The sequence below is a fragment of the Vulpes vulpes genome, chromosome 4, assembly GCF_048418805.1.
Source record: "Vulpes vulpes isolate BD-2025 chromosome 4, VulVul3, whole genome shotgun sequence".
Lineage (NCBI taxonomy): Eukaryota > Metazoa > Chordata > Mammalia > Carnivora > Canidae > Vulpes > Vulpes vulpes.
Window position 1 is genome coordinate 1330835 of NC_132783.1, and position 25857 is coordinate 1356691.

General features: G+C 50.6%; 1 protein-coding gene across 5 annotated transcripts in view; it reads left to right on the plus strand.

Annotated features, from left to right (window-relative positions):
- Positions 1 to 25857, plus strand: part of INPP4B (inositol polyphosphate-4-phosphatase type II B) — a 440596-nt gene that overhangs the window by 168853 nt on the left and 245886 nt on the right. For all 5 annotated transcript variants that reach the window (XM_072755181.1, XM_072755185.1, XM_072755179.1 and 2 more), the window contains one exon: positions 23794 to 23844. In XM_072755181.1, the coding sequence (XP_072611282.1) occupies positions 23794 to 23844 (51 nt within the window). The remainder of the gene's footprint in view (positions 1 to 23793; positions 23845 to 25857) is intronic.

Genomic DNA, 25857 nt, shown 5'->3' on the forward strand with positions numbered 1-25857 from the left:
TCAAGGGAGAGGGTGGCCGCCACCATATAAGTAGATTTGTATATTCACTAGTAAGCACAGTAGGGCCTGTGTAGTGTTTTTCTGTTTAAAAGGTGGATCTTGGGGATCCCTGGGGGGCTCAGCAGTTGAGCCATCTGCCTTCAGCCCAGGGCGCGATCCTGGAGTCCCGGGATCGAGTCCCACGTTGGGCTCCCTGCATGGAGCCTGCTTCTCCCTCTGCCTGTGTCTCTGCCTCTCTCTCTCTAGGTTTATCATGAATAAATAAATAAAATCTTTTTAAAAAAATAAAAGGTGGATCTTAATTCTTATCATCAGAGTCTCTGTAAATTAACACAAATGCATTATGAACCGCACTGTAAGTTCCTGGAGTAGGATGCTATCGTTGTGAAGTTTTAGGCCTGATTTTTTAGGAAAGAGGTTGAAAAAAACAAACAAACAAACAAATGACAGTCCCCTTTTTTCTCCACATGGTAAAGCCTGATGAGCAAACAGGTCTCGGTGATGGGATCACCCCGGGCTCAGTCCTATCAGTCACTGCTAGCGGAGGTGAGGCCTACAGCCAGGGGCTCCCCTGCCCCACAGGCTAAGAGGACCCCGCGTGGAGTCATGTCTTTTTTTTTTTAATTTATTTTTTATTTTTTACTTTTTATTTTTTATTTTTTATTTTTTTTGTAATTTTTTATTTTTTTGAGTCGTGTCTTTTTAAAGAGGGGGGCGATCCTTCCTCCGGGGGCAGAGCGAGGCGGGCTCTCCTGTCCTGCTGCCTCGCTACCTGCGGGAGCCGCGCATCCCCACGCTGAGCCTTCCTGGGCTCTCCCTGCGGGAGCTGGGCTGCCCGTCCTGCAGGTGAGCAGGGAGGGAGGAGCCGCCGCTGTTGCCTGTTTTCACGCGTTGCCCCTTAGTGATCTCACTTGTAGGACCTCTCTGTGCCCTGCCCTCGGCGGTGTTAACAGACCCTCGCTCGCAGGAGCTTTCTTTACTTTTTTTTTCTTTTTAAATTTTTATTTATTTATGATAGTCACAGAGGGAGAGAGAGAGAGAGAGAGAGGCAGAGACACAGGCAGAGGGAGAAGCAGGCTCCATGCACCGGGAGCCCGACGTGGGATTCAATCCCGGGTCTCCAGGATCGCGCCCTGGGCCAAAGGCAGGGGCCAAACCTCTGTGCCACCCAGGGATCCCTCGCAGGAGCTTTCATTGCTGTATTTTTTTTTTTTTTATGCCTGTTAGTGCTTTTAATGAAGGGAGGCACAGAATGCTTCAACGCAAAACAATGTTTTACATCCTTATTAGCATGATGATGAATATAAAATTAGGAACACATCGTTAAACCTCAAAACTACAAAGTTTCCTGCAACATAAGATAATGGAGAAGGCTCCTTAAATTTTTACCTGCCACCTTTATTATTAAGGTTCTAAGCGGTATTGGGGGAGGAGCGACGACCGAAAAACAGGTTCTTTTCAGCTGTGTTCAAGGAGTCAAATGAAGCTGCGTGGCAAGGACTGTGGGACTGTGAAGTTTCTCCAAAAGGGCTTTTAGATGACCACATTATATAAATAATAAGGCTTTGCTGCTAGAAGACAGCCTCGTAGCGGAGGAATAAAAATACTTCTTTGCAGCGCTCTGAGGTATTCAGGCAGCTAATTTTAATCTGTTCCTGGCTTAATCATCGTTTTTGAGTTTTGCATGAACTACAAATAAGAGGAAAATGTTGTGTTCTCCAATACCGTATTGGAGCGTGAGAAAATAAGAGGTCTATGCAATGAGCACAGATAAATAAGCAACAACTGAACCACCTTTTTCTCTTTAGGGAAAAAAAAAAAAAACCTGTAAAGGGAAAAAAAAAAAAACTGAATGGAGTTCAGAGCCAGGATTGATGGGGTCCCTTGAAACCTAGTGCACTGTCCGACACTAAGTAGTGTCCCCTCCAGTTTCAAAATGTTGTAGTGAGAATGAGTGAGTTTAAGCAAAAGGGTGTGAAGGATTGTGGGAGGGAAGCGCGGCCCCCACCTCTCTGAAGGTAGTAACTGGGTTCTACAACCCAGAGCTGGGAAGAGGAGCCCATGCTTCCAAGGGGAAGGGTGATTTGTCCTCCATCATTTATTATATTCCCAGGACCCCACATAGTTTCCGTGTTCCCTGATTATTCTGCAAGCTCCATGGGAAAGGGTCCTTCTGCTTCTGTCTGTCTAATGTAGGAGTCCCGGAAAGCATCGCTTCCGGTAATCTACCTTAATGCTTTGTTCTGCTTCTCTTTTTTGCACACAAGCATGGCTATTAAGTCTGTATCAGTCACAGTCCCAATAGGAAACAGATGGCTCTGGCAAATTAGGTTGACTCCAGGAGGGTGTGTGTACAAAGGGGCTATTTGCAAAGTAGAACCGCAAGGAGTAGTTCAGTAACCTGGTTTAATAGTGGTAGAGCTATTACCACTCCAGGTCTGAAGGAGAGAGGGGGGAGCAGCTTCCAGGAAACACTTGAGTGCAGACCAGCTTCGTCAAGGGGCATGGCTGGCCATAAGCTACCCCTCAGGAAGGGAGCCCAGGGCATCCGTAGTCTGACCCCTCCTTCCCATCTGGGGCCTCCCAGTTGCACCATTAGGCCCCAACTGAAAGCCGGAGGACGAGGAAGCCCCGCGATATGTTCCAGTGAGCTCAGCCCCTAGAGACCAAAGACGGGGTACAAAGGGGTGGAGTTTGTGACCTGGAGCAGCAAAATAGGATTGGGTACCCTTCGCACAAATTCCAATACATGGAAATGAGAACCTTGAAATGCAAGTGTCTTTATGGCTTGCGATAATCAAAACAGATTAATAGGAAATGTTTAGTACCAATGAGGCATTTAGGCTTTGAGAGCCTTATCTCGTTGAGTTTGAAAAGCAGGAAAAAGAGAAAGCAACCCAGTCATTCGATGGGCCTATGTGAAGGCAAATGAGCAGATCTCTACGTGCAGGCTACGCTGTTCTTTCTAGGTTGCCTTTATTTATAAACTATTGGGACAATTGGATGGTTAGCCTCTTGTGTGACACTTAACCAACTGGATTTTTTTTTTTTTTTAATTAGGATATTTGTCAGATATAAGTCCGTATCCAGGCATTAGGATTCTGTGGAAGGCGAGGTGTCAGACGCCTGGGGAGCAGAGTCTTGAAAGCATTTGCAAAGCAATACATGGGCAAGTCAGGGATGTTGGAGTTGAAAACAGGCATGTAAGTGCCGAAAGATGACTTCTAGAATGCAAAGTTAGAGATAATGATACTGGGTGCATTCTTTTAAAGGTGCATGATTACATACTGTTTCTTCCTCACCTTGTCCTAATGCTTTTCTTAAAATTTTATTTTATTTTTTATTTATTTTTTTTGTCCTAATGCTTTTGAATATGAACAGAGTCAGGTGAAAAAGACACCATGAAAAGACAACATTTGCGACACACATAAACCAGACAAAGATGAAGGTCCATTTTATATATATATTATATATATTTTTTATATAAAATATATAAAGGAGCTTATAAATAAGACAAATAATAACTATCTATAGAAAAAAAGGGCGGAAGGTTTGAATCAATGATCCACCAAAGAGATCATCGACGTGACCAATGAACATTTGGGAATCAGCCTTATTAGTTATCAGAGAAATGCTAATTCAAACCACAGTAAGGTATAGAATCTTTTTTTTTTTTATTTAAAGATTTATTTGTGATAGACACAGAGAGAGGGAGAGAGAGAGAGGCAGAGACACAGGAGGAGGGAGAAGCAGGCTCCATGCCAGGAGCCCGACGTGGGACTCGATCCCGGGTCTCCAGGATCGCGCCCTGGGCCAAAGGCAGGTGCTAAACCGCTGAGCCACCCAGGGATCCCCTACAGTAAGGTATAATTACATATCAGCAGTTGGCAGAAATCGAACAAGTCTAATAATTTTCAGTGTTGATAAAGAAGCAAGATTTCCATATGGTGGAGGTAAATGATATAAGCGTTTTGGAGGACAATTTAGCATTCTAGTCAAGTTGAAGACGTGATCTCCAAAGACTTAATAATTCTTCTCCTGGAAAGCGATTCGTGCACGTGCCCCAGAACACACACGCAAAGATTTCATAGCAACGGTTCATTCCAGCTGATACGTGGAAATAATCTAGATATCCAGCAAGAGTAATAGGGATAAATAAATTATGGGATAGCCATACAATAAATCACAATCTGGCAATGAAAAGAAATGGACCTGAGCTGTATGCAACAGCTCGGATAAACCTCAAAAAAAAAAAAAAAAAAAAAAGTTGAGCTAACAAAGCAAGACAAAGGAATATATATGGTATTTATGTATTTTATATGAAGTGGAAAGGTGGGCAATAGAAAGCCCTCATCCTCTTATTGAGGGGTGTGTTTTGGTGATAACATGCTCTAAGGAAGAGAGAGGAAATCATACAAAAGGACAATGGTTATCTCTGGTGGAAACGATTGGGATTGTACGGGGAGAAAGTCTCAGGAAGGAGGCTGCTGGCGCTGTTGGGCTTCTTCCCCTCGTGGTGGTTATATTGGCATTAATTTGTATTTATTTAAACTGCACATACGTGATCATGCAGCTTTCTTTGTGATGAGAACAGATGAACAACTTTGTAAAAGTCACTTTTTCATGCTCCATTTCTGCAGTCTGATGACCGAAGGGACTAGTTTAAGATTTCGCGTGGCGTTTAGTTGTTGAGCATTTAGACATAAATAGCCTAACAAGGTATCTGAATAGAGAGTAAATACAGAAAGGTCAGCTTTGCACTAATATCGCTTTGCTTCTGGTGGGTGGAAAGCAGATCACCCTTTAGTTGGACAGGAAGCTTGGGGTTATGAGGGAGAGGAGCTGAATTCTAAAGACGATGTTGGTCGAAGAAGCAGGGTGGAAGGTCGGGGTGGAGGTGGCTGCGACTAGACGAGTGCCAGAGCTGCGCAGAGGCCAGGGGACAGGAGCATCCTGGCCCCAAGCCGTTGTTAGGAACCAATTCGCTGGAGGTTTTGGGTTCATCGTGGACAGGTTTGGTCGGGGTTACTATTAATAAAGAAAATGGGAGAAGTGAAGAAGCTCCCATGGAAGTGGTCAAATGGCTGTTCTTTTTATAACTCCGCCAGCTGCTTTGGGAATTCTTGGATCCTTGGAGAGACTTGATGTTTCTTCTCTGCATTTTTCCCAGGAAGTCGCAGACAGATTAGGCAGTCTGCTGAGTAACAGACATTATCTCTGGGAGGCTGGAGGAGGCCGGAGGAGGCTGGAGGAGGCCGGCATTCCAGGGGCTGCTCCCTGAAGAATGCATCGTTCCGGCATCCAAAGGCGATCCGCCAACTGCCTAAACGCCGCATGTACCACCATTAAAAAAAAAAAAAAAAAAAAAAAAAAAGCAAAAAAACAGGTAAATCTAGTCCTGTCCTGATGGCCAGGTCATGTAGTTACCTTAACTTCTGGATTATAAGGCGCTTCTGTCCCAAGTCCTCCCATATGGGAGCCCTGTCGTGATGTAACGTCTTAAAATGTATCTTTATAGACGTTTACCTCAATGTGCTGTCATTTTCCAGTTTCCCCAGTTTCTACAAAGCAGATTTTGAAGACTACTAAAGGCTAGAAAGGAAAAATCTGGTCATTCAGCCGACCATCCGCCAATTTGACAGTGCATCCTTCCCTCCAGGGTTTCTCAAGCTTTGAGGCACTTAGGGCCCCTGAGGAGCTTGTGAAATCAGGCTCTAATTCAGCAGCCTGGGGCTGGACCTAAAACTCTGCATTTCAAGGAAACTCCCAGGTGATTCCAGTACTGCAGGTCTGACCCCTGACTCCGGGAGTAAGAGCGCAGACGTAGATCATGGCGCCCGCAAGTCCAGCAGGACAGGCCCACGCGCCCTCTCCATTACGGTGATCAAAGGGCACCTGAGATGGTATCGGTCTTCCGTCCTCCGTGTTTGCAGGCTTTCATCGTGGGTACATGTCTGAGATTTTTAAAGTTGTTAAAGGAAGAATAAAACTTTGAGTTTGGGCCTAAAGAGGCCTTGAAAGAGATTTTGGTCAAAGGGAACCCACTTCCAATTCTAAGGCGAAGTTCTGGGGATCCAACGTCTAGGGCGGTGACTATAATTGACGATACTATCATATGCTTGAAAATTAGAAAATCAGTAAAAAAAAAGAAAATTAGTAAGAGAGCTCTTAAGTACTCTCATAACACATAAAAATGTGATTAATGCGACGTACCGGATATGGTGATTGACTTGATTGGGGTGATCATTTTATAGCGTCTACATTTATGGGATCATCACATGGAATACCTTAAGCATAGGTAGTTTTTATCTGTCGATTGTAACATCCATGAAGCGGGCGGGGGAAAAAAAAGTAGAATTTTTATTTTGCAAAAATCTGTTGTTGATTTAAGTGGTTTCTGTGCCTTTTCTAGTCCTGACCCCTCTTTGCTCATAAATGATAGGACGCTCCTGTAAGGGTTTTCATGATGATAAATGTGATCCTGTCTTTGTTCCCTTCTATTTTTTTCTTACTATACGTGTTTTTTTCTTTTCCCCTTTCTTTAATAAGCTTACCTAGTCACGTCTCAAGGTCACCGGGAATTATTTCTTTTTCAATTTAAGAATCGCGCTTATTACTCTTGTGTTCCGCTGCTCTTTTATGAATATTGATGTGTCTTTGAAGGCTAGCAATCTATTATCACAACACCTGTGCTAAACGTCGAGCCATGTTTACCCCACCGATGTTTTATTTTAAGGGAAACAGCCAAGAATAAAGTCTCATTATAGTCCCATAAATTTCTTTTTTCTAAATATAAAATTGCCTGAGGTCCCTGAAATGTGGTCCCGTAAGCCCAGACTGCTGTATTATGTATCCTATTATATAGGAATGAAAACTTACACAAGATAGCTCTTCTGAAAATCAGCTTTTTTTTTTTTCCCCTAAATCAGCTTTTTTAAAAAGGGGGTAGAATTATTGGCATGGTTCATTCCCTCAGAAAAACTTGAGTTTGCTCAGTTGGAACACATTCTCTAAATTCCTTAATGGAAGATTTCCCTAAGAGTCTTGACTCTAGTCTAGAAGTCCCGGGAATAAATGTCTATTTATGGACCAGAGGATGTGCTGACAACCTCAGGTTTTTTCCGCTCTGCGGCGCGTCGGGTGAACATACTTTCCTGAGCATTTTGCTGCGTAACGTGGCCTGTGGCCTGTGAAGACCCACAATCAAAGACGCCAAAGATAGAGAAGATTTTGAAGCATCCAGTGCTGGCCGCCAGGGCACTTCGAACTGACCCCGGAGCCCGGACGTGTCATGAGACCAGAGTCTCCGTGTGCTTCTGCCGCTTTCCCATGACCAAAGTTTCCATTGATTTTAAAAGAATTTCTCAGCAGCCGCCGAGAGTCGGATTGAACAGATAGTGCTCTCAGACAGGCAGTGGGTCCTGCCGAGTCTAAAATTAATTAAAGTCACTGCTTTCTGGGACGTGGTCTTACCCCTGAGATACGAGACTAAAGATGGTTTCATCTTCGAGTTACCGGTTGGAGTGCAGCTGCCTTGCGCTGCTTCTTTAGAGGTGGGTCCCTGAGCTCCCGTGGGCCGGCTCCCAGTCTGCACCCCTGGCACCCGTGCTGTGCAGACCCCTCCCCCGCCCCCGTGACCCCTGTGACCCCCGCCCTGCACCCTGGGGGCTACAAGGCCGGGGGACCTCATCCCGCAGAAGCCACCGATTCGGGTGGGTGGCTTTCAGGTGGGCTAGGCCAGGGCCTGGCTCCGTGGGGGTGCGGGGTCGCAGCCGCCCCTCCGCCCCCCCAGTGGCTGCTGGCACCTCTACCCTGAGGGCCAGGGGCCCGTCCAGCCCGGGGCATCCGGCTGCCCGCCGACCCTTTTCTCGCCCAAGGTTCCACCTGCCGTGTGCAATAGGGCGCACCCCGGTCGGTGGGGGGGTTCGGCCGCTGCACCTTGGTGACACCGCGGGAGGGGCTGCTCCCAGAGGTGAATAGGACGGTTGATAAGAAGGGCTTGTGCAGGCGTCCCTTGTTTCTCGTGTCCCTGGGAATGGACTTGGCTTCGTGCACTTAGTTTTAAGTAGCTTCCTCTCAGATTTTTTGAGCCCCTTTGTTACAGTTTAGCCCCCCTCGTTAGGCCTGGGGCAGCAGGAACATTAAATACAAACTTACTTTAAGCACACAACATGCACCGTATTCCAGTTGTTAAGGATTTTTAACTGTTGGGGCGCCCCGGGGGCTCAGCAGGTGAGCGTCTGTCTGCCTTCGGCCCAGGTCATGACCCCAGGGTCCCGGGATCGAGACCCTGCATTGGGCTCCCTGCATGGAGCCTGCTTCTCCCTCTGCCTGGGTCTCTGCCTCTCTCTCTGTGTCTCTCATGAATAATAAGTAAAATCTTAAAAAAAAAAAAAGGGGGAAATGGCAAAGCTGGCTCCCACACGCTGCGGCTCCAGTGCAGTTGTACAACGTGCCACACACTAACTTAAAAAACCCAGAATTGGATTTCTAATGTGTATTTCAAGGCAGGCCCAGGGATGTGCACAGCTGTATCCACCTAGAAAGATGCTTTTCAGAAGTCCTGCCAAATCGTCCTTTGTGCTGGAAAAGGAAGGTTTTGCTTAAAAATTAAAGGTGCTGTTCTTCTCTTTTCCCGTCTTCCATCCGTGCGTCATTATTTGCCACCGGGCCTTTGAATCACCGCGGGCTGATACGGCTCAAATGCCAAGAGACAACAAGGACGATCTTTTCCAATTTCCGCCGTCACAAGTACTTGCCGGAAGCGCTGAATCCATCCATAAACCTTCTTCTTTTTTTTTTTTTTTGTTAATTTTTAAAAAATTTTTATTTATTTATTTTTTTCATAAACCTTCTTATTCATAGAAGCATCTTCAGTAATTATAATTCTGTTATCTTCAGTTTATTCATAATTTTTTTTTTCGGGGAACTGAGTTCCCTCGGGCGTTACAGTGCCAGGCCTTTTCTGGATATTCTCGTATTTCAGCCGCCGTGCTATCCTTCAATATGTTGTAAATACGATATAACTGGCACAACATTTATTGTTCAGCGCTAAATTTGTTTAAATGACTATTCGTCCACAAATATCCTTACGACAAGTCGAGCATCGTTATCCTCGTAGATGACTGTAACTGTATACCCAGGAGATTTATACAGCATCTTTCTCTGTCGGTACCAAAGTGCTTTCTATAAATATTGGGAACAAAATTAATGGCTTGAGGCTACCCCGTGGTTATCCCCCTAACCCTGCGAACCCAGCTGGACCTATACTCCGGAAAACGTAGAATAGTGGTAATAAAACTCTACTTGGCCAGCGACTCCTAGTTGTTCATCCTTTCCATTTGGACCCGCAGTCTGCTCTCTGCACGGAATCAGCGTAATACTCTCAAAGCAGGAAAAAGATCACACGAGTCCTGGGGCTCAAAACCCTGCGAGAAACTAGTGATTTCAGGAGATTTACAACTGCAGCCCTGCCTTTCTCTGACTCTACCTCCCGTTTCTTTCCCGGGCTGCCCTTCTCCTCTCTCTCTCTCTCTCTCTTTCTCTCTCTGTCTCTCAGCTGATTGCTCTTCTTTATTTTTTTTTATTTTTTTTAATTTTTATTTGGGTTTTGATCAAAGTCACCAGCTCCCACCCCCGTAGGCCAAGTGTCCCCATCCAGCTATCCCATATTCCATCACCCTGGGTCCCTGTCGTTCAAACCTGCTACTTTATCCGGTTTGGGGTTTCCTATCTCTTGTCGATGCTGGAATAGACGTCCAACAAGTGGCCGCTCTGTGTTTGCAGCCGTATTCCTCAATCTTTAGGATGACCTAAGACCAACGTATGCAAAGGTGTGTGGAGGCAGGTAAGAGCAAGACACGCTCGGGGAACTGCAGTGACTTCAGAGGCTGCCCTAGGGCACGTCCATCACATCCATCTCTGAGCGAGACTGCAGAAAATAGGAAAAAAAAAACCTGCTTAAAAATAGTAAGTCTGACCTTGCAGACATGAAAGGCGAATCCCAAATTTTGAAGATCATCAGTAGCAGGGTCTATCAGGCTTTCGGCTTCAAGGCCTGCGTGTGCTCTTGGATGCTGGGAATCCCAGAGGGCTTTTATGTGAGTCACCGACGACAGACGTCGAGTCCCCACGTCGTGCTCCTGAAGCTCGGGTAATGTTGGGTGTCGGCTGCACCCGCATAAAAGCATCAAATCAGCTAAACACAGACCAGCTTTAACGAAGGGGACTATGGATTCTTGCCACTTTAGAAATCAAAACTTAGAAAATTAATTGAGGGGATCTCTGGGTGGCTCGGCGGTTTGGCGCCTGCCTTCAGCCCAGGGCGTGACCCTGGGGTCCCGGGATCGAGTCCCGCGTCGGGCTCCCTGCATGGAGCCTGCTTCTCCCCCTGCCTGTGTCTCTGCCTCTCTCTCTCTCTCTCTCTCTCTCTCTCTCTTTCTGTGTCTATCATAAATAAATAAATCTTAAAAAAACAAGAAAATTGATAAAATTTATAGACCTTTATAAACGTATTGCAAATAGCAAACAATAAACCTCCCACAGACCCGCGTACATAACGCGTGTCCCGGCAGTGGCTGCAGTCTGGAGAGCTAAGGGAGCATCCTGAGCACTGGCATGGCTCTTCCACTTTGCACATCCCTCCAGCGTCCAGTTACTAGTCGTGGAATCACCTTTCTCGTAGGCGCCCGTGCTCGTGAGATGAGAGAAGAAAAGGGGAAAGGGAGCTTAGAGTTATTATGGGAATGGTTAGGCCTTGCAGATCCTCGGGTCGCAGCACACTGGAGAACTGCTGCTCGATGGTTTGGATGCGACCTGACCCGCGGGCGGGCGCTGTGTCCTGGCTCCTCCTGTCGTGTCCAGGATGCGGCGGGCGTGCACCTGCCTTCCGGGAGCAGAAGGCGCCCTCGGCTTCACCAGATGGTGTTCCTGACCTCGTGGCTCCATCTTCGGAAACGTCAAATACGATCTTCCTACGGGAGCATCCGTACGCAGGTCACGACTTCCCCGGCGGAGTTCACGGCGCTGGGCTGGGCACCTCCGTGCGGTAGACTCGGGGCGCTCTGCAGCCGTGTGCCTTCGGGAGGCCTCCCCCCACTCCGTCCCGGTTCCCCCGCGGCGGGGACGGTGAGCTTTCCTTCCGCCTCCCATCGTGTTTTGTGTAGGGGACGCGGGGCGTGAGTTTCGCCCAAGCTGCGGCCGCGGGAGACGGGGCGAAGGCCGCGGTTGTGGAATTCCGCGGGGGGTGCGGGCTAGCCCGGGCCCCCCCCTCCTGCGGGTGCGCAGGCACTTAGGGTTGGGCCCGACGGGCACGGCTGTAAGGGGGCGCCTGGCGCGATGAGCGCCGGGTGTTGGCGCCGCTGGTGGTCCCTGCCGCCGCATCGTGCGCTCACCCCGTGTTGGCTACTGGAGTTTCATTAAAAAAACAAAAAACCAAAAAAACCCCAAAAAACAAAAAGACAAAAAAACAAAACAAAAACAAAACAAAACAAAACAACCAACATTGAGCCTCCCGTCTCAGGTGGGGCGATCGAGCCCCGCGCTGGGCTCTGGACGTGGGGCCTGCTTTTGATTCTCTTTCCCCGGCTACCAAAAGTGTGAGCCTCAGTTTCCTCATAGGGTTGTTTTAGGGTTAAATGGAAAAGGAAAGCGGTGACGGAACGTTCTGCGTGACCGAGCCACGTCAGCCAAAGGGCCCTGGCATCAGCATTTCGGAAGCCGCCTCAGGTGGTTCCCACGGCCGGCGGCGCCGGGTCCCAGGGCCTTGGCAGCTCCGGCGACATTCAGCGGGGAGGAAGCCAGGGTGGTGGAGCCGCAGAGGGGCTGACGTCACCCCGGATGATGCCCGGGACGGGGCCGGCTTCCCGGGGCCTCTCGGGGCCCTTCCCCTGGGCCTGGGCCTGCCCCGTGGGTGCTCAGCTGTGCACACGCTCCGGCTGAGCTCAGAAATCCGTCCATCCTTACCCGGGGCTCGGTGATTGCCTCTGGGGGGTTACGGAAACCGGGGCTGTGCGTGGCCTCCCGAAATACCGAGCGGAGCACAGGAGTTTGTTTCAGGGCCACCTGCAGATCACCTAGGCTTGCAGCACGGGAACTAATGACTTCGGCGAGCGGCACATGCGTCTACACCTGCCGCGTCCGCGGTACGTCCCTGGCGGCTTGTGCGGTGGCCCCCGCCGTGCTCTGCTGGGCCACTAGGGCGTCGCGAGCCTGTGTCCCAGCCTGGTGATGTGATGTGATGAATTGCGTTTCTCTTCCCCGAGGCCGCTAGGGTCTTGGCCTTTGGAACTGGCACGAGGCAGCCCGGGGAAGACAGCGACGGGCGCCGTCGGGGCGTGGAGGCCGCAGCCTGGGGGCCCCGGAACCCTTGGAAGTCCCATCTGACAAAAATTATAGTCGTAATAAAGTCTGATCTTCAGGCTGCTGTTGAAGTGACCGTAAGCAAATGAATCTGGTTTTCTGAAACTGAGTGTCCTTACCTGTAAAAGGGGCAAAGCAATGATAATACAATACAGGATTAGGGGATTGCAAGAGGTGATAAGGCATAGGCGGCCCGGAGGCCCCCGAGGCCTGGCTGGCAGGCCCTGGTCCCCTGGCGGGGGGGAGCGGAGCCCATCCCGTTCCAGGGGAGGAGGTCTCCAGGGGGTCGCGGGCTTCCCCGTGCACCCCGCCACAGAGCCTCGGGCCTCATGGCTTTCCCACTTTTCCACCCGACAGCATGGCTCTTGCTGCGTCTTGGGGAGCAGAGAGGACGGGCCGTGGGGGGGCGGCGGTGGAGGGGCCGCTGCGGGTGTGGGCTGTGTGGACGCTGCAGCGTGTGTAGATGCAGCTGTGGGAGCCGAGTCCTCCCCCACCCAGGGCCCCGCGTCCTCCTCCTCCCACCCCCCCAAGTCCTACCACCCTGCACATCCCCCTCCCCACCAGCCTGCCTGCTCCAGCGGGTGCCCCAAGTCAGCAGGGGGGCGGGCACCCCAACACCTCCTAGACAGCAGCCGGCCTGCTCCCACAGGTGCCCCGGGTCAGCAGGGGGCACCCTGACCCCCCTAGACAGCAGCCGGCCTGCTCCCGCAGATGCCCCGGGTCAGCAGGGGGGCACCCCGACCCCCCTAGACAGCAGCCGGCCTGCTCCAGCAGGTGCCCCGGGTCAGCAGGGGGGCACCCGACCCCCCTAGACAGCAGCCGGCCTGCTCCTGCAGGTGCCCCGGGTCAGCAGGGAGGCACCCGACCCCCCTAGACAGCAGCCGGCCTGCTCCTGCAGGTGCCCCGGGTCAGCAGGGGGGCACCCCGACCCCCCTAGACAGCAGCCGGCCTGCTCCCGCAGGTGCCCCGGGTCAGCAGGGGGGCACCCCGACCCCCCTAGACAGCAGCCGGCCTGCTCCCGCAGGTGCCCCGGGTCAGCAGGGGGGCACCCCGACCCCCCTAGACAGCAGCCGGCCTGCTCCCGCAGGTGCCCCGGGTCAGCAGGGGGGCACCCCGACCCCCCTAGACAGCAGCCGGCCTGCTCCCGCAGGTGCCCCGGGTCAGCAGGCAGGCACAGAAGCGCCCCGTAAACCCAGACTGTGGACGAGGGGGAGCCTGTTGGCGCAGCGCTCTCAGGAGCCCCGGTTTCCTCCTGGGGCATTGGCGGATTCCTGGATCCCACAAGCAAGCAGATGGAGGCCTTCGCCCTCACGGCTGCCCCTTGCCCCCCGCACGGCTGCCCCCCGCCCCCCCGTGCTCCCGTGGGAGGAAGTAAGGGACCCACGGTCGGTTGTCAGCCTCCGTGAACGCCTTTCCACGGAAGACACTCCCTGAATTCTGTGCTTGGCCGCGGGCTGGGAAGTGGCCAGAGTCCCCCAGGGAGCCACGAAGCCTCCCAGGGCGTCAGGGGGCTGCACAAGGGGGACATGGCAGAGAAGCCCGGGGGCTGCCCCGGGGGGACTAGGGCCCTCCAGCCACCAGCTCAGCAGGTTCTGCGTCGCCCGCCGTGGCAGGGGCACCGAGAGGCCAGCACATGCCCTGGGGTCTCTGCGCGGCTGAAGTGACAGGTTTGGGGAGCAAAGGGGCTCCGAGTCCCAGGGCGCTGCCCCCAGAGCCATGTGCCCGACGGTGCAGCGAGGGGCTCCGAGTGAGCAGCCCCGCAGAGACCCCACGCGGGCCCGAGTGCCGTCGGCTGGGCCAGGGACGTGCCACCGCAACGCCTGGGTCAAAGGCCCCGGTGGGGTGGGCTCCACCCGTCTGCAGCGGGGTAGACTGGGTGTCCCTGCTCACCGGCTACCGCGGCCCCAGCCAGCTGCCACACGCTGCGTGGCTTCCACAGCAGAAGTATTTCTTGAGGCAGAGGAATCCAGAAGTTGAAGACCCAGGTGTTGGCAGGGCTGGCTTCTTCCGAGGCCTCCCTGCTTGCCCTGCAGACGGCCACCCTCCTGCAGGCTCTGAGCATGGTCCCTTTGGGTCACACCCTGCTGCCTCTTGGTGGCCTTATCAGGCCCAACCACGTTGCGTCAGGGCCCCCACTCTCATGGCTTCGTCTTAGCTTGATCGCCCCATCTGCAGATACGATCACGTTCTGAGGTTCTGGTGGTTAGGGCTGTGACGCGCACCTTTGAGACTCGGGGTGGGGGTGGGGGTGGCGATGAAAGGGTGAGAGAAGTGGAGACGCAGCAGCCCACCACCCCGAGTCTCACAACAATTCCAGCCAAGCTCTGTCCCAGATCAGTCCTTGACTTGACGGTGAGAGCAACCCTTTCTCCATCTGCATAAGAAACAGAAGGGCATCTCTGATAGAAAACATTATCTGGAGCTTTTAAGGATGCTTGACATTTAAAAAAAACACAATACCAGATACCTTCATAACCGGAAGAACAAGCCCTGTTCCTTATCTCAAGCATGTTTTTGTGCAAACGAATGTCTGCCATTCTCATCCCTGACCTGTTTCACTCATGAGCACTGTCCTAGACCAGAGCTTCTCAGACGTGAACGTGCATGTGAATCACTTGGGAGCTTCAGTAAAACGAAGGCTGCGATTCCGTATGTTTGAGGTGAGCCTGAGACCCTGCGTTTCTATAGCAAGTCTGTAAGGGGCGGTCCTCAGGCCGTCCTGACCAGCCGCAGGCCAGTAGGAAGTGAGGTATGGACGCTGACGTGCACAAAACATCCCCTAACTTAGACCAGTAGCCCTTAACTTGGAGCAGTAGCCCCTAACTTAGACCAGTAGCCCTTAACCTAGACCAGTAGCCTTTAACCTAGACCAGTAGCCCTAACTTAGACCAGTAGCCCTTAACCTAGACCAGTAGCCCCTAACTTAGAGCAGTAGCCCTTAACCTAGACCAGTAGCCCTTAACCTAGACCAGTAGCCTTTAACCTAGACCAGTAGCCCCTAACTTAGACCAGTAGCCCTTAACCTAGACCAGTAGCCCTTAACCTAGACCAGTAGCCCCTAACTTAGACCAGTAGCCCTAACTTAGACCAGTAGCCCTTAACCTAGACCAGTAGCCCCTAACTTAGACCAGTAGCCCTTAACCTAGACCAGTAGCCCTTAACCTAGACCAGTAGCCTTTAACCTAGACCAGTAGCCCCTAACTTAGACCAGTAGCCCTTAAATATTTTTTTTTTTTTTTTTTTTTATTATTATTTATTTATGATAGTCATACAGAGAGAGAGAGAGAGAGAGGCAGAGGCACAGGCAGAGGGAGAAGCAGGCTCCATGCACCGGGAGCCCGACGTGGGATTCGATCCCGGGTCTCCAGGATCGCGCCCTGGGCCAAAGGCAGGCGCCAAACCGCTGCGCCACCCAGGGATCCCCAGTAGCCCTTAAACTAGACCAGTAGCCCTTAACCTAGACCAGTAGCCCCTAACTTAGACCAGTAGCCCTTAACCTAGACCAGTAGCCCCTAACTTAGACCAGTAGCCCTTAACCTAGACCAGTAGCCCCTAACTTAGACCAGTAGCCCTTAACCTAGACCAGTAGCCCTTAACCTAGACCAGTAGCCTTTAACCTAGACCAGTAGCCCCTAACTTAGACCAGTAGCCCTTAACCTAGACCAGTAGCCCTTAACCTAGACCAGTAGCCCCTAACTTAGACCAGTAGCCCTTAACCTAGACCAGTAGCCCCTAACTTAGACCAGTAGCCCTTAACCTAGACCAGTAGCCCCTAACTTAGACCAGTAGCCCTTAACCTAGACCAGTAGCCCCTAACTTAGACCAGTAGCCCCTAACTTAGACCAGTAGCCCTTAACCTAGACCAGTAGCCCCTAACTTAGACCAGTAGCCCCTAACTTAGACCAGTAGCCCTTAACCTAGACCAGTAGCCCCTAACTTAGACCAGTAGCCCTTAACCTAGACCAGTAGCCCTTAACCTAGACCAGTAGCCTTTAACCTAGACCAGTAGCCCCTAACTTAGACCAGTAGCCCTTAACCTAGACCAGTAGCCCTTAACCTAGACCAGTAGCCCCTAACTTAGACCAGTAGCCCTTAACCTAGACCAGTAGCCCCTAACTTAGACCAGTAGCCCTTAACCTAGACCAGTAGCCCCTAACTTAGACCAGTAGCCCTTAACCTAGACCAGTAGCCCCTAACTTAGACCAGTAGCCCCTAACTTAGACCAGTAGCCCTTAACCTAGACCAGTAGCCCCTAACTTAGACCAGTAGCCCCTAACTTAGACCAGTAGCCCTTAACCTAGACCAGTAGCCCCTAACTTAGACCAGTAGCCCTTAACCTAGACCAGTAGCCCCTAACTTAGACCAGTAGCCCTTAACCTAGACCAGTAGCCCCTAACTTAGACCAGTAGCCCTTAACCTAGACCAGTAGCCCCTAACTTAGACCAGTAGCCCTTAACCTAGACCAGTAGCCCCTAACTTAGACCAGTAGCCCTTAACCTAGACCAGTAGCCCCTAACTTAGACCAGTAGCCCCTAACTTAGACCAGTAGCCCCTAACTTAGACCAGTAGCCCTTAACCTAGACCAGTAGCCCCTAACTTAGAGCAGTAGCCCTTAATGTTGTGCATTGGAATTAAGTGGAGAGGGAGCCTTCATAATTACAGCTGCCAAGACCCTTCCGTCAGAGATTCCGATTTAATTATTTTAGAATGTGGCCTGGAAACTGGCACTAAAAAATATTCCGGGGGATTGTCATGTGCCGTGGAGATTAAGAACAATTGGCTTTAGGATTAAAGTACTTCCCCTCCCCCCACCCCCTTAAAAACAGTCCTGGACCTATTTGACCTTTTGTACCAGGCTACTTTCTGTCAAAAAAATAGATACTAATAATCGCCCGTCTACAAAAGAATTAGGTTTAATCATTGTTGATAATTGAAGGAGTTTTCCTCAGGAATTTTTTTTATCACTTGGAGCGGAATAATGGAATCGTTGCTCTTCATAGAATAAGAACGTGATTTCCATTTTTGCCAGACTCCTCTCCACTCCCTATGGCGTCTCAGGCTCAGCCCAGGTCTTTCATTAACCTGTTTGGAGCCTCTGGGCAGGTGAATTTGCAACATTATCTCTCGAACACTGATCAGTAAGATAGTGAGCTGGAGGTGGAACAGGTCCAGGGAGAAAATGTAGATGCGCCCCTCAGGGATATTTCCTATAACTTTTTCACATCACAGAGGTGGTTCTTCTAGGTTCACACTAAGATCCCTTCCATCTCCAGGGTTCTAGGGTGTGAACCCTTCAGTTTGTACATAGATCATTATTTTCTATCCACAACAAAAATTAAAGAGTTGGAAAATCAATATCTAAGAGCAGCTGCTAAGTCTCTGACGATTGAAGATGATACTTCCCAATTCTGTGTTCTGACCCTCGCCGTGTTGTCATTATTACCTATGGCCGAGGAACCCCGCGTCTTCTTAATCTCTGAGATTGCCCGTGTTGATAAGAGTCACTGGACCATAATCCGTAGTTAAGGCGAGTCAGCTGACATTGAAAGACTGAACTAGGATCTAATAGGAGCTATTTGGCTTTATTTCTTTGTAGCCATAAGTGGAATCCAAATTTTTATTTAAAATAAATGTTGGAGGACACCTGGGGGGCTCAGTGGTTGAGCGTCCGCCTTCAGCCCAGGGCGTGACCCCGGGGTCCTGGGATCGAGTCCCGCATGGGGCTCCCTGCATGGAGCCTGCTTCTCCCTCTGCCTGGGTCTCTGCCTCTCTTTCTCTCTTTCTCTCTCTCTCATAGATAAATAAATAAAACCTTAAAAAAAAAATAAAATAAGAGGAGGGTCTAAGTTACACTGGCTGCCGAAACAAATGTAAACATCCAAACTTCAGTGTTTTAGCGCAGCGGCAGTTTACGACTGACCCTCGGGGTGGGCAGGTTTCTGCCATGGCCCCAGGCCCGCTGCCCCAGGTCGCACACATTCTGCGGAGTCCTGGGCCGTACCCCTGGGACTGGGTCCTGTTACATGGCACAGTCGCCTCAGAAAGGGGGGTCATCTGGGGAGAGTCTGTCCTAAAGAGGTCACCCTTCAAACGAGGGTGGGTCCTGAAGCCGGAGATCTGCAGTGTGGGCGGATTTGGAGCAAAGTAGATTCTCTGTGCTGGATCTGTGCCATCCGCCCTGCCTCCAGCCGAGCTCCTCCGGGCGGGAGCTGCTCCTGCTTCGCCTCGCGGTGAGCAGATGGTCTCACCGCACGAGGCCCGGCCGTGGGACCCTGGCGCGTAGGGTCGGGGCATCGTGGCCTCCCTTTCTCTGGGTCTGGATGCTCAGGGATGGCTGGCGAGGCCGCGCTGCTGCCTCAGTGTCACTCACCGACGAGGAGGACAGCAGGCCCCCGCCCCTACTCTCCGGCAGCAGCGCCCGTGCCCCCCGTGCCCCCCGTGCTCCCTGTGCTCCTCGTGCCCCCCGTGCCCCCGTGCTCCTCGTGCTCCCTGTGCCCCCCGTGCTCCCCGTGCCCCCCATGCTCCTCGTGCTCCCCGTGCCCCCCGTGCTCCCCGTGCCCCCCATGCTCCTCGTGCTCCCCGTGCCCCCCGTGCTCCCTGTGCCCCCCCATGCTCCTCGTGCTCCCCATGTCCCCCGTGCTCCTTGTGCTCCTCGTGCCCCCCCATGCCCCCCGTGCCCCTCGTGCTCCCCGTGCCCCCCGTGCCCCCGTGCTCCTCGTGCTCCCCGTGCCCCCGTGCCCCCCGTGCTCCTCGTGCTCCCCGTGCTCCTCATGCTCCCCGTGCCCCCTGTGCTCCCTGTGCCCCCCGTGCCCCCCGTAGCAAGGCTGACTACTCTAGGGGGGTCGGGCCGCGGATGAGAGCCTTGCAGAGCTCCGTTCACCCGTTGCTCGGAGCCATTAAAGCTTACGAACTAGTCTATGGGGATATCATGAAAGATTGAGTATAAGTCACTATATGTTACCAGGTATTTGGGTTTTTTTTCTTTTTTCTAGGTAAATGTAGTATCTCGATGTTTGAGCGTATGAAAAATAAAAAGGATTGAATTGGTTTTACGAGAAACTTAAACTTTCAAGACGGAATATATAATCTACATCATCCTTTCTATTACGTGATCTTTCTTTATTTGATATCCTAAAAGTCTGGACAAGAGGAAGTTATAAGAACTTGAAATGTGTAGTCAGACAGACATTCCACGTTCCAGGAAGGACAAGGAGGGGCATGATAAAGAAAACCAGGGAGGAAGATTGCTAATAAGACCCAAAAAGGGAAAATGAATTCCAGAGAAAGGCCAGTAAATCTCAGGAGGCGTGACATGCCCATGAGCGGGAGTGTTCCAGGTGTCGCAGTGCCGGCCGCTCTTCATCCCTTCCTCATCGGGAGGCCTCATCTAAATCAGCCCAAGGTTTTGTTTTTGTTTCTTGTTGTTGTTCCTTCAGTGACATATTCCTTCAGTTTTCCCTATCCCCTGTCTCCATCTTCCTCTTTTTCCTGTCCCCTCCTTCCTCTTCTCTTCTTCTCCTTTCTTTTTCTCCCATCCCCCCTCATTTCCTCTCTTTCTTCTTCCCTCTTCTCTCACTCCCCCCTTCCTTCCTAAGAAAAGGAGGTTATCTGGGGAGAGTCTGTCCTAATGAGGTAACCCTCAGTGTCAGGTACTGCTCCAAGTGCTGGAGAGATGTGCTGCAGCGACCTATGAGGTCTACCATTAACTGTACGCTAAAGATAACTAACATAAAGACGAAAGGCAACTGGCATAGAGAAGCTAAATAATTCTTCCACTGTGACCCAGGGCAGAGCTGGGATGCCGCCGGGGGCTCTGAGAGTGTCACTCCTCTACCCAAGGGTCTTTCCTGACTTCCTGTTGCCTATGCATTGCCTAAAGCTCCAGTTCTGTAACATGACGGACAGCAAATGGCCACAAACTCTCTTCCCAACATATTTAACTCTTTCCATTCCCCTGATGACCCTCATGTTATGGTATAAATACTCTTTTCCAAACACGAATAGCCTTTAACAACCTCGTGACACGTGCCTTTTATGCAACACCCTGTTTGCTTTGTCATGATCTCCCTTGCCTAAAACTCCTACTCATCCTTCAATACCCAGACTATTTCTTTGTGAAGTCTCTGCTGACATTCGCAGTCTGAATTAGTTACTCCTTACTCTGAATGCCCGTAGAAAAGTGCTCACATTTCCATAAAGCCTGTGTTAAATCATACTGAGTTTATTCGTATATTTGTCCCACCCACTAGACTCTGAAGTCTCAAAGAGAAGGAATGGGACCTTATTTTCTGGTAAATCCAGTACTCGCCACCTACTGTGTGTTCACTGTAAGGAGGGATATATATTATGCAAGAGAAAGCATCATCAGTGTAGAGCCGATACACCGTGACATTCGTACCATTGACCTTAAATATAAAAGTTTCAGGCCTATGTGTAAAACTCTTTTAAACAAATATTTCATATGGAAATCTGACTTCATAAAATTCAAAACTGGTTTATTACAGTTTTGTTTTTCAATTCATCTAACTCAGGAACTCTGCTAGTGTCTTTTTTTTTTTTTTTTTTTTTAGGATTTTATTTATTTATTCATGAGACAGAGAAAGAGAGGCAGAGACCCAGGCAGAGGGAGAAGCAGGCTCCCTGCAGGGATCCCGATGCAGGACTGGATCCCAGGACCCCAGGGTCACACCCCAGGCCGAACACAGACGCTCAACCACTGAGCCCCCCAGGCGTCCCTCTGCTAGTGTTTTAAACATGCCCTGATTTGGGAAAATGTGACACACATTTTTAAAAATACTTCTGCTATGTAAAGGGAAGTTCATTCTTTTTCCTCTCTCTCTCTCTCTCTCTCTCTCTCCTTCACACATGTACACACATTGGAAATGGCAAACTAGTCCATGGATGTATTTTGATTTTTTCACAGTGCAGAACTTTAGATTAAGAATATTTATTTTTCTGTAACAATTTATTTATATTTCTAAGGAATATATGTTCTGCTAAGACCAATATCAATTTAACGACCACACTGCGGTAATTGTGAATATTATACTACCTTATTCAATATTATATCCGACATTGGATCAACACAACGTCGTATCATTACGTTATTTTGATATGTGTGTATATAAAGTATATGTATGTCGCCACACGCCTCATGCAGTCCTGTACATGTTGACCTCCACCAGGGTCTGACTTCTTTCTCTGTTTTTCTAAATTCAAGTGTTTCCCTTTGGCTGATGTTATTTGGATGTCAGATATTTTCTTACAAGGATGTATAAGCAAATATATACGTGTGTGAATATATTCACTGTATATATATATATATATTAGGCATTTATATATGTGCACTATATACATATAGTGTACACCATATATATATATATATACACTTTATATATGTCCCCTATATGAATCGTGTGTGAATGTGCATACAGTAGCCCCCCCTAATTCATGAGGATACTCCTAAGACCCCCAGGAGATACCGGAAGCCACAGATAATACCAAATCCTACGTATACCGTGTTTTTCCCTATGCAAACGTGCCTATCCTGGAGTTTAATTGATAAATTAAGAGTTTAACAATAACTGATAATAAGATAGAACAATTATAACAATGCACTGCAATGGAAGTGATGGGCATGTGGTCTCTCTCTCTACCTATAAATATCTTACTGTATTATGCTCACCCTTCTCATGATGATGTCTGTGTGCTGAGATACGGTGAGGGGCATGACGTAGCGTCACGCCGGCATTGACCTTCTTTCTGACTTTAAGGTGCATCATGAGGATGATCCTTTGCTTCCTCAAAGGGCGGTTGACTGTGGGTAATAATGAGCCCGTGGAAAGTGAAGCTGTGGATAAGGGGGAGGACTGTCTGCGTCCGTATATGTAGAGAGACGCAGAGACGGAGAGTTTAGGGTCTCTGTGTGTGCCGTGGTGGGTGCGTGTGTGAGGGACAGAGGGCGAGACCCTATACGTGCGCACGCTGTATGGCCCGCTGGTCTCCTGCTAATACGGACAGGCCAGCTGATGGTTTCCAGCTCGTGAGTCGGAGCGGGACACCCGAACGTCCCGGACCGAGAACGTTCACGCAGCCGCCACGCGCCGCGGCCCTGAGCCGGTGGGCGCTCTGTCGTGAATCCTGAGCTGAGCGCCTTCTGCACGCACGTGGTGGTGCTCACTCTGTTGGGGTCTGCCCCGTCATTCACGCTGTGCTCTGGTGAACAGTGCTGAGCCGTCAGGACCGACAGACTGTGCCAGCGACGGTGTTGGGTCTGCCCCGCAGTCACAAGGGAAGAGCATCATGCAGTTTCCCCCCGCCCAAGCGCTCTGCACGGAGGCGGACACCGTGTGGAAGGGTAGTCGGCCCGGAGGAACTGGTTCAACCTTCGTGGCACCCCGAGCAGTGTTCCAGGTGTCCCCCCACCTGGGGGATGGACCAGGTAGGGTCGGGCATGTGGGGACTGAAAGCACCTGCAGAGAGTGCCAGTCGTAAGCGGCCGTGTTGCTCCTCCGTCGGGACCGGGGCCGAATGACCCCGAGGACGCTGATCCGTCGTGTCCGGGCTCGTCTCCCCTTCCGTCCTGCTTTCCCTCTGCAATCCAGGTAAACAGCTCACCTGTCCGCTGCTCCGCGTTCCCAATCCTGACTGCAAATTAGGATCTACTGGATTCAGGCTTCATGTGTTTCTTGCTCCTACTGGCTCTTTCCTAAGTGAGAAAGATCGTTGTGATTTCTTTTCATTTGAAACATTTTTTTCCTTAAATGGAGACGCATCAACTGGGCTGCACGTTAGACCTGATGCCCGGGGCCGGGCGGGCAGGAGCAGCCGGGGCCCGCGAGGTCCCCGGGAGCGCCCGGCGGAGATGTGCATCCGCTGCTCATCTCGGGGGCTGAGGCTTGCGGGAGCACCTGCAAACCTAGGAAGAGCTTCCCCGGCGGCTCATTGTTTTACCCTATTTTTCCCTCTCCCCCCACTTGAGAATTAGTTTCCAAATGAATTTCGGTCACGGTATCTGACAGTTTGGCCCAGACCCCTCAAGCGGGAGGGGTGGCCTGTAAAGACAGCGGGTTCGCTGCCCGTTTGGAGGGAGGCTCTTCGCGGGGAGGGCATGGAAGGGCCCTCCCCAAAGCAGCTCCTCCCTGGACTGTCGAAGGGCGAGGGTGAAGGGGATTCCCTACGGCGCGGCTGTGTCTGTGTTAGACGCGGGGCCAGGGAGGCTGCAGAGTCGTGTCTACGCAGGCGAATCGGGGCGCTGAGCAAGTGTAACCGGTGGCGCCAGGCGCTGCAGCAGGTGCTCCAAGGTGCCGCAGTCGTGGTGACCCCGGGCTCTGGCCATGGCCACGGCGGACCGTGGCACCCAGCACTGGGAGGGGCTGCTGCCCTGCGTCCTGTTTCGAAATCACACAGAAAATGTTTGGTTTTTCTCTGTAGGTTCGAACCAGTGTCCTGCCTGAACACCAGGATCCCCCGCCGGAGGCCGGGGTAAGTGTTTCCCATGTTCAAAGGGGTACACACGTCACTCCCAAGGTCATCGGGTGGGTGTCCGCCCCTGTGCCGTGTGGTAGCTAATGACACGGGGCTGCGGGGGGTGCTTCTCGGGGTGCCGGCCGCCTCGGGCCCCTTGGGGAGCCCCGGCCCGGCCTCCGGCAGTGCCCTCAAGGGAACCCGCCTTCACCTTCGCGGCCGACAGGCGAGTCTGCAGTGGCCCTGCCCGGGCTGACGAGCGACGGACGCCCTGCGCGGTCCGGCCGGGGAGCAGGCGGGGGGTCGGCAGGTGCAGGCTGCGCCGCCCGGGGGGACAGGGGGCACCTGCGGCCCCGGGTCCGCCCCATTGGCAGTCTGCGGGAATTGCGAGGGCAGCAGGAGACACTGTGCGGTCGGCCTAGGCCTGGGGGGGGCATCCCTGGCGAGGGCCCCTGGGCTGCGCACGATGAAGGAGCCTGGACCCAGTTGGGCTAAGGAGGCCGAGGGCCCCTGGGGCTGCTGCTTGAGTGTCTGCCCGCCCGGCTCAGGTCGTGACCCTGGCCCTGGTCCCTGCTGGGGGGCTGCGTCTCCCTCTGCACCCCCCCTTGTGGGCGCACTCGCTCTCTCTCCCTCTCTCTCTCTATTTCTCTTGCTTGCTCACTCATTGTCTCAAATAAGTACATAAAATCTTCCCCAAAAAAGCTGTTATAACGAGGCCAGGGCCCTGAGCCACCCGAAGGGACTTGCAAGTCCCCAGCGATGCTCGGGCGCCAGTGCTCCCCCCCCCCAGGGTGCGTACGGCCACCCAGGAGGCCCCCCCCTTTTTTTTCTGATACCTTTTTTCACTGTGACTAGTTCCTGTGTCTTCTTTCCCTTCCTACGTGATGGGAACCTGTTGTGACCATGTCTGTTAGAGTTGACGGTGAAGGAAAAGTACGTGGGCTGTGAAAAAGGGCCTGTCCTCTGGGTGGCCGTAGGAGATGCTGTATATTGACCTAGTGCTGTCAACTTTAGCTCTTCAAAGACCTTTCAAACTTATACCACAGTTCCTGTATGCAGTTTTATGAGAAGAGGTCAATGTATTATTGATATATTCATTTAACCTCTAAACAGGCACTTTTCAATGAAAATATTATGGGTGCCACAAATGTGTGCCATATATCTTAAATTTTCTAGTAGTCCGTGCTTTTATTCTTTTAATTTATTTTTATGTTTTATTTTATTTTATTTTATTTTATTTTTATTTTTATTTTTAATTTTTATTTTATTTTTATTTTTATTTTATTTTATTTCATTTTTAATTTAATTTAATTTAATTTAATTTTTTATTTTATTTTTCTATTTTTTATTTTATTATTTTATTTTTTATTTTATTTTTCTATTTTTTATTTTATTTTATTTTTTATTTTATTTTATTTTTTATTTTTATTTTATTTTATTTTATTTATTTTATTTTATTTTATTTTATTTTATTTTATTTTATTTTATTTTATTTTATTTATTTTATTTTTATTTTCTTTTAGTCCGTGCTTTTAAAAAATTAAAAAGAATCAGGCAAAATTAATTTTAATATTTTGTTAAAGTCAATATGTACAAAATATAATCAGGTCAAGGAATTATATATGCTAATTCATAATTAGCATGAATAATGAATTATTTCACACCCTTTTTTTCATACCATGTTGTATAAATCTGACGTGTATGTGATGCGTACAGCACACCTCAAGTCAGTCGCCACAAGCCTAGTGCTCCAACCAGTGGCTCCCCACTGGATGGTACAGCTCTAGATAGCGCTTGGAAAAGCTTAGGAGGCTCTTGAAGATTGTGGCGTAAAGGAACCCTAAGCTCTGATTAAGGCTTTGTGAGATGAATACAGGTGACGAGGCTCGGCCGCCCACGGCAAGGAGTACGGGGCTGCGGCCTTCCGGCTCCTTGTGCAGCGCGGCTCGGCCGGGGAGCGTGGAGAGCCTTCTGCAGAGAGATGTGCAACCCCAGTGAGCGTCCTCCACCCTGTGACTTGCTCAGAGCCCC